Raw genomic sequence first — 12752 nt, 5'->3', positions numbered from 1 at the left:
TGTATGTGAAACAGTTGATCGACTATCTCCCTCACGTCTTTTTCCACTACATGGAACATAATGAAATTCTGTAGAAATATTTGTAAAAAAATCGGAAACTGTGTGAAGTTGACCACTAATCGAAGGGAGTTTGGTCACAATCGTCTGAGCCCGGTGTATGTATATACATTCACTCGCAATCAAATCAGTTTTCCTAGAAAAAATAGCGATATTGTATAGGAAAGAGGGATTCAAAAAATTAAAATTTTGTAAACATTAATATTAAAAGCAATTTATAGTTATTAAATATTATAAAATTTATAATATTGTATAACTGAAAAATACGAGTAATAAAGTAAATATCAATTCACATTTTTCCACGTAAACGTTTACATGCAAGAAATGAGAGTCAAAGGTCTATACATGTGGAGCCTTCTCCCCTACAAACGTTATTCTCTTTAGGAATGCTTAAGCCTTAGGCTAGATCCACACTATCGGTTTGGTCACGGTCCGGTAAAATCTTCGCGTACCCATACTGCTATGCCACTTTCGAGCCGCTCTCGGTCTGATAGTCAATTACAAAAAGTCTTTTTCGATTGTACTTTTGGCATTAGTGGCATTTTCGCGAACTCTGCTTTTGGAAAAATTTTACAAAGTGGCAAATTGAATGTTCCCGAGGATTCTCCGCTGTCAGGAACAAATATAATAGCACTTTATGTAATATTAGGTGATGAAGCATTTCCATTAAAGAAATATTTAATGCGGCCTTATCTAGGATTAAAAAGTCTAGAAGATATTGAAAAAAGAATATTTAATTATCGATTATGTAAAGGAAGAAGATTAGTCGAGTGTGCATTTGGGATTTTATCACAAACTTTCAGAGTTTATTGTAGAAGACTCATAGCTCATCCTGAAAATGCCACTACAATTATTTTAACGACATGCATCCTGTATAATATTATTAGAAATAGTCTACCTATAAATTGCGAAAAGAATTTGGAATACATTGAGACCAATCATGTAAACAATCTACGAAGACAAGGTGGAAATTCATAAGCTGAAGCGTTTCAAACGAGGAAGCGCAGACACGCTTCAGGAAAATATTCTTCGCGATTGCTCGGGACCGATGCGGGATCGGATCGGAGCTGGGGCGTATGAACACCCTCATAGATTTACATTGTAGGTACTATATTTTAACCGATAGAGAGTGGTACGAGAGCGGACCGTGACCGAACCGATAGTGTGGATCGGGCTTTAAGGGTAAGGCAGAATCAGGGGAAGGGGAGGCCTATGAAGAAAACCAGGAACACCGGAACTCTGGAACCGCGAACCCAAAGAAAATTGGGGGAACTAGGGACACCGCTATTTTCCGAAAGAAGTGTGGGTAATTATTGAGATTAGGTTACACCTCACCGATTTTGATGAAATTTAAATATATTGTAAAACTCAACCTTTTGAACAACTTTTTCCTATACATATAACCGCCGCTCGGCCATAGTTTTCGAGATATTTTCGAAAAACTGTCGAAACTAACACATTGAATTCTGACCATCCGTGTGCGTCCGTGACAACGTACGCATGAGTATGAGATCGCCGCTTTTCTACTGTTTTTGCAGGCAAAAGCACGGCGACCGATGACCAATATATACCTTGTGCACTTCTGCATTCATAATTTCAATGTATCGTAGGTATGGTGGCACCTAATATAGCCTAACCTAACCCAGTCTACTCTACCTAATCAGTGAATTAAGTTAGGTTAGGGTAAAGTGATATTTTGATTCAAAATCATGAAAATTAGTTAAATTTAATTTTTAAGCCCACCCGTAATATATGTATATATATATTGATGTCGGTCACCGTGCTGCTGCCTGCAAAAACAGTAGAAAAGCGACTATCCCATACTAATGCGTGCGTTGTCACGGACACACATGGATGGCCAGAATTCAATGTGTTAGTTTCAACAGTTTTTCGAAAATATCTCGAAAACTAAGGCCGAGCGGCGGTTATATGTATAGGAAAAAGTTGTCAAAATGTAGAGTTTTACAACACATTGAAATTTCATCAAAATCGGTGAGGTGTAACCTAATCTCAATAATTACCGAAGTGTGATTTAATCGCGAATATACATTGTAAATTCTTTTATCTTTCGTTATACTCATCTTTTGTTAAACATTACGCGTATATTTCGTTTCATTATATAAAACACAGAATAATCTTATATTTTATTATCATCATATATCGAATCTCTTTTATTTTACTTTAACTTAATTAATGTAATCTAACCTAAAACCAATCTGTTGCGTTATATTCATGTACTGTGCGTTGCAGCTAAGTTGCCGTCCAATCAAATTCGTTGACCTGCCTCCAGTCACACATATTATGTTTATTGGCTGAGGCCCTTACGTCCGCAAATCTATCGCGTGACGAACGTCGCCAAGGACAGACATTGAAACAGAATGAGATGAAGCGATAGCGAGCGGCGAGTTGAATGTATTGGCGTAGAGGTAGATTCGGGGTTTACATTATTAAGAAAACGAAAGTTTTTACACTTTCCATAATATAATTTCCATAAATTTTGCATAATAACAACTGCTGTCAAGAACGAGTATTATAAAAAATCCATTAATATCCCGAAAAAATCGCATGTTTATATAGTTAAATGTATCTTCCGCGAATATGGAAATTTTACGCCTATGCAATGTGACCGCTGACTTCTCAAGTTATGGGCTCCTGGAAGGGATTAGGTGGAGCGAACGCACAGTCCCCTTGCCTCTCTGTCGGTTCAGTTTGTGGGTGCTCGGCAACTTACGAAGGGAACTACCCCAGTGTTACGCTCACTTATTAATGAAACTTTGCCACCTTGTAGAGCTCGTCGCCCTGAACACACCTATACCCCCTTTTGGGGGCAGACGGCTAATTGTTTAAAAGATATTAATAATTAAAGTTAGTTGCTCCTTACATTGAGAAGCATGACAAACACACATACAATGCTTAGCTCCGCGGTAAAACGTTTGACTCGCAATCTAATTGTCTACGGTTCAAGTCCATGATTCTCAACTTTTTTTTTCTTTTTTCTTTTTAATGATAATTTGTCTCTTTTTGAATAACTATTACAACTGTGTTATAATCGTTGCATTTATTAATAATTAATTACATGTGCTGAAATTTTTATAGAATTTAAGTTATCTTTTCTAGCCAATACGTACATTAACACCCTCACCGCATTCAAAATTTACACGCGTTTATTTGTTATTATACACACACACACAATTAATTTGCATAAAATACGTATATAATTTCTGTCCTCTTGTTTTGAATTCTTCACTAATGTCTTCTGCGTCTTCTTCTAATGTTGTAAATATAAATTATAAATTTGCACGGTAGTATAAATGAATGTAACTAAATAAATATAATTAAATAAATTGAACATGTAAAAACAAATAATAACAAATAAACGCGTGTAAATTTTGAATGCGGTAAGGGTGTTAATGTACGTATTGGATAGAAAAGATAACTTAAATTCTATAAAAATTTCAGCACATGTAATTAATTATTAATAAATGCAATGATTATAGCACAGTTGTAATAGTTATTCAAAAAGAGACAAATTATCATTAAAAAGAAAAAAGAAAAAAAAAGTTGGGAATCATGGACTTGAACCGTAGACAATTAAATTGCGAGTCAAGCGTTTTACCGTGGAGCTAAGCATTTGTATGTGTTAGTTTCTCATGCTTCTCAATGTAAGGAGTAACTAACTTTAATTGTTAATATCTTTTGAACAATTAGCCGTCTGCCCCCAAAAGGGGGTGTAGGCGTGTTCAGGGCGACGAGCTCTACAAGGTGGCAAAGTTTCATTAATAAGTGAGCGTAACACTTGGGTAGTTCCCCTTGTTAGCTGCAACGCACAGTACTTATACATATATATGCGATACAATACACATTCGTTGCACAACTCAAGAAACGGAGCAGTTACTGCGCCCAACGTTTAAACATCGATGAAAGAAATACGCGATACCGCGTGATCGGAGATCTAGCGTTACCGATCAAACACACGATACATATCATGTGATCGAGCAATTAATGTTGACGATTGAGCACCCGATATCGTGTGATCAGGTACTTAAAATTGACTATGGAACACGCGATAGTGCGTGATCGACAGCAACCATATTAACTTACCGACGCTTCAGGCATTCTGATTTAATTAAAAGCTAGGTAAGTATTACTTCCAGACACTTGATGGAACGAATGACAGTCTATTTTTCAAAGCGATAGTACATGTCAACTGACCATAATTACCTACCTACATTATAGTAATTAAATGCCGATTCTGAATCGATTTAAAACTTTAATTGGAATAGATAATTAACAAATAAATAGTATAGGAGGGCCTGTGTCTTTCGAACGCGCGAATTTTCGAACCTAAAATTTTATGTTGGATGCATTGGGTAAATTCTACTTGTTTCCTTCCAGCTCATGGCACCTACCAAGTTCGGAAGAAGAGCCCAAATAAGTGGCCAAACTTCGCTAACATATTCTAGTGTTCGTAACGATGAAGAAAAAGTTAAACATACATCAGTCCGTGAACAATTCTTTTCCAAGAATAAACACTTTTTGTTTACATCGAAATTTGAATATTTCATGATTTGAATAGCTGACACGCGTAAAATTACTAGCACTGACATCATTTTTTTCTCTTAGTTATTAAGAGAATCTATTAATGTGCTTTTCCATTTGATATTCATTCTATACATATTTCATCAGAGTAATTGATTGTTAAAAGATAAATTACACTTATTAAAAGTTGGGGTCAGATGGACCTAAATTAACCTGTATATGTAGATCTAAATCATTGTATGTATTTAGAAACTTGATGTATGTACAATAGTATTTGACATTTTTCACGATGCACCATAAATAATTTATATTAATTAATAATTCATAATATATAGCCATTACAATGTAAAAAAATGATTTTTAACGAATACGAAAATATTATTAAAAGAGAGATAATGAACTTTAATAGCATTGTGCTAAAGTAATTCGAAACTCGAAATACCAAATTTATATATAGGGTACATAGTCATATTCTGGATACATGATATATCATTCATAACAAAAGACAAAAATTGAATATCAAGTTTTACAAATCAATTTAACCCTCACTAAATATGTTTAAATTGATATTGAAAAGTAGTATGATCGTTGCATAAAAATAAATTTATTCTGTAAAATAAAACAACTCTAGGTCGATTCAAAATTAATTGACTGTTTATCCAAAAGAGTGTGTAATTACACCGACGCATCATAATCAAAAGAAAAATTTTACTTAATTTCCTTACACTATTACGAGTTGGAAAAAAAATTCTCACTTTCAGTAAAACATTTGGAAATATCGCTAAAATGTAAACACTGAACGAAACGATCACTGATAAAGATCACTGTTTTTCACTATTTAAGGTTCAAATGAAGGTATGTATAGATTTCCAAGAGCATTCAATATGCCTTTTAATCACTTTTCCTACAGATCCAATACAATCACTACGTCGTACTTCAATAGTAAATTATATACACGATTGTCATAAAATTATTAAAGAAATAAGAAGGAAAATGTAATCGTTCACAAAACACTGTTAAACGATGGATACTGCATACAAAATCTCTAAAATGCTGAAACGTGCTGTTAGCCACCGACTGTCATCACTGTACATTTCAGCCACGGTGCGTCGGATAGGAACGTACCTGTTCTCGCAGCGCCCCTTGGACAAAATGGAATAAATCGATTGAAATAATGAAAAAGATTTTTCTATTTGTTTTTTTATTCTATTTACCTAACAAAACTAATTTTAATCCACGATAAATGATCGTTGATTAAAAATTTTTTAATGCAATACACCATTAAACTGTTATTAATATCTCTGATTTTGTCTTCTAAACGTATTATAAAAATTGGAGAACTATTATAACAAACTGAACTGCCCTTGAAAGAAGTTGAAGCAAAAAAAGATAGATATTAAATGGTACATCTATTCTTTTTTAATTGAAAATTTAAAGTAAATTTATATACTGAAAATTAAATATTAAAAATCGTATCAGTCTTTATATCAAAATACAAAATACAATAATCCATATTTGAGCTTTAAATGACATTAATAGTAACAAAACCTGTAATACGAATTTCGAAATATAGTAGTCATGCATAATTTTAAAATGTTTAATTTTTTTTTGTAATTTATTTTCCGACCGTATTCATTGATTTTTAGATATACCATAACCTATTTATACGAAACTTGTACATTGATACAAATGTGTATTATAGCACAATCCCATGAAAGAATAAAACTACATTACCACTTGATATCTATTTTTCTCTCATTTTATGCTCCAAGTGGAAATAACAATAACATATGTAACTTCACTCGTAAACGTAATCTTTGACTTATTTATTGTGTACAATATACAGGAGTAGTTAATAATTTTTACATTAAAACATACATTAATATTTTGTAATTCTTAATTGCGATATGTTTACATTCTACAATTAACTATTTTTATGCTTTTTACATTGTTAAAAAAATATACATTTTGAAATGAACAAAACATCTATATGTATATAGCTTATAAGGCATTCAGGACGGAATCGAGTTAAATGTGCATTGTACATGCACATATAATAAATTGCAAATATTAAGAATAAAATCCAATTGTGTTTCACTTATGTACTTACATACTAAGCTGTTCTGTAGTATGTTCAATTTACTTTTGAAATTGATTCAATACTTATAAACAATAAAAAAAGTTTATATAAACATATGCAATGTTTGATTTTGTTTATGAAACAGTAAGTTTTGTGTTGCAATAGTTTTATTAAGAAGAACTAGTCTTTCCATTTTATTTACAAATAACTTTGATGTCTTTTATATTTAAACTATCATAATACTTTATGAATTACTTCCTTCCGTGAATAAGAACTATACAAAGTTTCCAATCAATTTGATAAATATAAGGAAGTACTGAGAAAGACGAGCTCAATGACACCTTAAAATGCAATAGACATTTTGACTCCTGTGTAATAATCAGATATCAAATGGTACAACATAAAACTTGTTATATTTAATAAACAAGGTCCGATAGAACATATATTTATATAAATTTTTTTTTATTGTATTCCAGTGCTGAATGAATTGCTGAAGTAGGTTCCATGTAACATGTGGCACCTTATGTATTAAAATTGCAACATCAACTGTAAGAGTTAAAAACAGATTAAATAGTATTACAAAATCAATTTGCTTCGCAACATAAAGCAAATATAAAAACACATTGTAACAAAATTTGTTTTTTAATTTACTTATGAATGTATTTGATTTAGCATTAAAAACAAAATACAGAAGCAAATTTACTATTTGTGCAAAGCTGAACTACTATATTTCTAGCATTTTAATTAAAATCAAAATCGCTTTCTGTATTTGAAACATTTCTTTCAATTGTACTGTCTGTATCAGAATCTAATAAAGATTTGATTACATCCTTTTTCGGATTTGATTCATTTTCAGTTAGTGCTTTTGTACTTTTATTTTGAGACTCGTTAAACTTTTCTGATACTTCTTCTATTTCTTGTTGTGATTGCTCATATTTACTCGGTTTATCTTCATCTTTTTGCATGATTTCTGATCGATTAAAATCCATATATTCATGAGACTGATCCACATTAGTTTCAGATGCTTGATTTGGATCAGGTTGTTGATAACACGCATCCTGCTGATCTAAATTTTCCTGAGACTGTATGTTATAAACATGTTCATACTGATTTTCAGAGTTATGTTCGTTTGACTCTTGTACATATTCTTGATATTCTTGCTGTTGACCATCATGAGAGGGCACATTTTGATCATAATTTAGGTCTTGATTAACTTCATATGACATATTTTGGTTGCAGCTATATTCTTCGTTTAAATTAAACTGCTCTGTTTTAAAATTGTCCATATAATTTTGTGCTTGATTAGATTCTTCAATGTAATTTTGATCATTATATTCTTGTACATTACTTTCATTTGTTTCATAGCACTCATCTGTTTGTACATTGTCAATTTCTTTCTGTTCAGTAAATGTGTAATGCTCTGGTTCTGAATTTTCTATGATGTTCTCATTATTCATATAATATTGTACATCTTCTAACCTCTTATTAGGTAAATCAGAAACCTCGCTTGTTTCTGTTTTGCAGTTGTCTATAGGGTCCTCTTTTAACTCAAGATAATCATTACTTTGTACGTTTAATTGATCATTTATGTTATCTAAATTTGTTTCCTTTTCAAAATCTTGATTTCCCACCTGATTTTTTGCAATCGTTACTTCATTTATTTCTTCAACTTCTTTTGTGTTATCTTCATTTAGTTCAGGAATATTGTTAATTATTTCATTTTCACTAAATTCATTTTCAGTTTCTACAGTTAACATTGCTTCCTTTATTTGTTTTTGTATAGAATCTAAATCCCATGGTTTTAATTCTTCAACAGCCTCAAAGGAACAATGATCGAGTTGTGATTCCTTTGAGACAAAAACGCCATGTTCTTTAAAAGGTTTCTCATGATGCAAGTTTTCTTCTAAAATTACATTTTCATCATCATTCTGTTCTGTGAACTTATCATTTGACAAGACAACAGAATCAATATTTTGGTCTCCGTGTAATGTAGATAGTTGTTGCTCAGACTTTTCAACATTTTCGCATAAATTTAATTTTGGATCATACAACGTAGTATCGGCACTGATTTTATCTTTTTCTACCACTACGGATGTTTCGAATCCTTCATATACAGCACGGTTTTTCTCTGAAATTGGAATATCAATGGCATCATTTAAATCTGCTGTTTTTGATGCAAGATCACCTGCCAACGCTAAAACCTCCTCAATATCTTTAGACAAATTTTCATTTGACTGGTTTTCTTCGTAATACTGTCGATCGTTATCCAATGAAGTATTTTTATTTTCTTCATAATTTAAACTTTGCATGTTATGGTCCTGATGGAGTTTATAAATATTAGCAATGTATTTATCTAATTCATTCTCTATTATCGTTGCTGTTTTACTTTCACTTTCCTGAACTGAAGATTTTTTACTTTCTTGAGAAATTTTTATATCGTCCAAATTTTTGGAAGGAAAATAATCATTATTGGAAAGCATCAGTGAGCGCATAGGTGTATCAGCAACCGATTTTTGCAAACGGTTAACATTTCTTAAAGGATAATTCGAATAACTTTGGAAAGTACACTTTGATGAATTTGATGTTGTCCTTGATAGAGATGTACTAGGCCTATTTCTTTCTACGGTTACTGGTGTAGATCTATAATTTACATTTTTCCTACTTTCTGGTCGAAAAGAATGTAAACCTGCTGTTAAATTAGTATGACCTTTGGATTGATTTTGAGGTACATTCAACGATTTATGATATGATATGTCGCTATTAGTACATCTAGATTTTACTTGAATTGGTTCCATTTGTTTTGGAGATTTGGACAAATATGTAACATCTTGTTTACTTAATGAACTCAGTGGTAAATGCGAGAATGTTTTTGAAACGTACAAATCTGAATCAATTTGACGATACGGAAGTTTATATTGAAAATGTTGCAACGACAAATTCTCAAGTGGTACATTCTGAATACTATTTCGTTGAGGTAGTTGAGGTAGTTGAGGTAGTTGATGTATGTGAAACATATTCTGAGTATTACTGATTTGTTGATTTAAGGGTTTTAATTGTGTTGTGTGCTGCAGACCGCCTTTTGCCTCGTTAATTAAATTTGATGCAGAAAGAGAAATCGATGGATTCGTTTGATAATCCAACCAAACCATTTGCGATGATGGTTTACGTTTTACTTCAGAAGATAAATATTTTACAGTTACATTCCTCTTTGGATTCCTGTCCTCGACTTTTTTTATTTTATCAATTCCATTATTAGTATTTTCTGGTAACATATAAATTGCATCAATTTTGCGATGATAACCTTCGTACTGTTCCTAGAAAAAGAAATATATACTATATACATTGAAAATTATGGTGAAGTTGTAGAGAAGGCGCTTTCCCTCCGATTTCAATGATTTTTAAATATGTTGTAAAATTCGACATTTTAAGCAACTGTTTTCATCTAACAAACCAGTTGGACTCGCTTGTTTTTGAAGATATTCGCGAAAAAATATCGCTACCATGCAGTGAATTCTGCCTACACGTATGCATCCGTAACAGTGTATGCCACTGTCACTTAAAAACCTGTGACGGTAAACTTAAAAACCAAACTTCAATAATTTTGAATTGCATGGCCGGCCGCCTTATGACTACTGGTATATTAATTTAACCTAATCTAACCTAATCTAGACGGATAAGAGGTAAAGGTTGATAAAAATGTGGATTTCTATAATATATTTAACCTAATCAGTGGATTAAGTTAGGATAGCTTAAGTTAAGTTAATATTTCGGCTACCGTACGGCGGCCGGCCACACAAGTCAAAATTCTTTTAAGCTCAGCCGTTAGCTTAAAACACCCGGACCATATATGTACATGGTGCTGTTGACTGTTGACAGGAATCGTAAATAACGGGCATGTATACGTACAGACGAAATTCAATGAGCGCCTTTTCTACAGTTTTATAGAAGTTTTTTACTAGGCCGCCATCCGCTTCGTGGCTGACATACTGGAGCAAAGCGATTGATTTGCAGTAAAAGTAACTTTAACAGAATTGGGACTCAATATAACAATTAAAAATAGTGTTTAATTGGTGATAATGTGGTGAAACACGAATTCAAAGTTCGCGCGATAGCGTAATTCCGATTTCTCTCATAAACTTAACATGGGTATCGGTTTCTGTGACCATTCCTCAAGGACACCACCGATCTTTGATTTTATTCTATATAAACACACAGTGACCACTGTGATCGGCTTGCAAAGAATGGTCAAAATTGATAATCAAGTTTTTGAGTTAAAAAGTCACAAACAAATGCCTCTCAGTCGTTTATAGAGAAGCTTCGCTCCAATTATGTTATACGTCTTAAACCTTCTGCTACGACGAGCAACTATAGTCGCTCTCCATACAATACCTTTGATATACGACGCACGACTAGTCGCTCGCTCTCTTACACACTCCGTATCTCTCACTGAACTTGTCGTTTCGCTCTCCAAATGTTCATTTCTGATATCATTAGCTAAGAAATCATAAATTCTTCTTTTGTGGAAAGTTTTTTGGATAAAGTTCCGAATGTCCCCGGTCGCCGATCAAGATGAAATTTTGAGGGGTGGGGGGGACCCCAAATATAAAGTGGTATCTTCGGCTTTCTACAATTAGTTTCCAAGATATTAATTAAAAACTTTCGGCACAATGCATAGAATTTTTCCTATACAGACGTAACTAACACAACCGTCTTCGCTGTAGTAGCTGTCATCGTCAAGTGTCGAACAGCCGTTGACGCAGCGGGGCACAGTGGTCCAAAGTCGTCAAGACGCGGAAAAATTCATAATCCTGTTATTTGTGTACTATATGTTATCAATGAAATATTTTATATGTTTTTTGGGTTTCTGAATTCGATTCTGATAACTATTTTTATGTGGGATACTCATTTTATAATTAAATAATTAATTATTTCATATCTCTTAATACTATTCCCCTTCAAATAATTCTATGGTATAGTAATATCATATTTAGTTAAAAAAAATAAGTATACTATAATTGTGGTTTTTAGTTGAATGAAATTTTTTACTATAAACGTCTGTGCATTCAAATATCCGCGGAGCCCTCTCCGCCGGCCGAACGGAAGGCATATCTTTGGCTCCATCCCGAATTTGTTAAATTTTAAGTGGTGCATTCTCTCAATCACTTACCATCTGTTACCGATATTCTAGTATTTTATCTTTCCCTCTACGTATACACTATCTCTCAACGACATTCTGTGTGTCAAGGTATAAATAAATAAAAATGCTTACATTATAGTATCATTGCTTTTATATTTCTCAATTATATCTTTAATTGCGCGTTATAGCCCCTATAGGTACTTACCGAGTTCTCGAATGTAAATTCGAATGTAAACTAACATACGTTAGTACGTTAGACACGTTTACTGTTACAACTTTCAAATAGGCAAGTATTGGCAAGAAACTTTTATTTATAAACCTTAATTACGTTTTAACAAATATTCTTATGTAAAATTTATCGTGACTTCGCGTGACTTTCGTTTTGTAAATGTTGTCAAACCACAAAAACAATGATAAAATAGGCATTTCCAAATGGGTGTTTTTCGAAAAGTTAAAACATGTATTGTATTTTCATAACTGTTACACATATGTATCTATAGCTGAAAGAATGATCCTCAACATTGTGAAGTTAGTTTTTACCAGATTATTAAATATCAAAAGGTAGGACATGATGCAAGGTTGGTTAATTTCAAACAAAAGCATGCAGTCGTAAGATATGCATATTTCTCTGTATTCAAAGCTCTTCTACAAAATTCTGAATACCCTATTGTAATTTATATCTATTTGTCCGTACATTTAGCAGTACACCCCACAAATTTCATTAACTTTGAACGAAGTTGAAATTTTGACTTTTTTCCGTGTTTTGACGATTTTAGACCACTGTGCGGGGGTTCCTACCTAACTATCTGTAAGGTGTTCTATTCAAAACTTTGGAGATACGACGACTGTTGCAGTGTTATCGGCCGTCTTCCGGTGGTCGGAAATTTATTTAGCCTAACCTAATCTAACGATTTTTGTTGTGTTGGTTGGTTGGTTAGC

General features: G+C 32.8%; 2 protein-coding genes and 1 long non-coding RNA gene across 13 annotated transcripts in view; 1 reads left to right on the top strand and 2 right to left on the bottom strand.

The window, feature by feature from the left end:
- Window positions 1-5513, bottom strand: part of LOC114880821 (AMP deaminase 2) — a 62219-nt gene extending 56706 nt beyond the window's left edge. For 2 of the 4 annotated variants that reach the window (XM_046285052.1, XM_046285054.1), the window contains exon 1: window positions 5322-5513. The gene's annotated coding sequence lies outside the window, so the exon portion shown is untranslated. Of the gene's footprint in view, window positions 1-2262; window positions 2346-5321 lie in introns of those variants that run through there. The other 2 variants (XM_046285055.1, XM_046285053.1) reach the window with 2 other exon arrangements.
- LOC123987662 lies at window positions 5359-5780 on the top strand. Its single transcript, XR_006829268.1, has 2 exons — window positions 5359-5451; window positions 5507-5780. It is a non-coding gene; the product is annotated as an uncharacterized LOC123987662 (long non-coding RNA).
- A 613-nt stretch (window positions 5781-6393) lies between these two features.
- Window positions 6394-12752, bottom strand: part of LOC114881117 (uncharacterized protein PF11_0213-like) — a 34875-nt gene continuing 28516 nt past the window's right edge. For 2 of the 8 annotated variants that reach the window (XM_029197758.2, XM_046285051.1), the window contains one exon: window positions 6394-9990. In XM_029197758.2, coding sequence (XP_029053591.2) covers window positions 7417-9990 — 2574 coding nt within the window. In that variant the 3' untranslated portion in view covers window positions 6394-7416. The other 6 variants (XM_029197759.2, XM_029197763.2, XM_029197762.2 and 3 more) reach the window with 6 other exon arrangements.

The sequence above is a fragment of the Osmia bicornis genome, chromosome 3 (assembly GCF_907164935.1).
Source record: "Osmia bicornis bicornis chromosome 3, iOsmBic2.1, whole genome shotgun sequence".
Lineage (NCBI taxonomy): Eukaryota > Metazoa > Arthropoda > Insecta > Hymenoptera > Megachilidae > Osmia > Osmia bicornis.
This window is presented reverse-complemented; position numbering and strand designations above follow the sequence as displayed.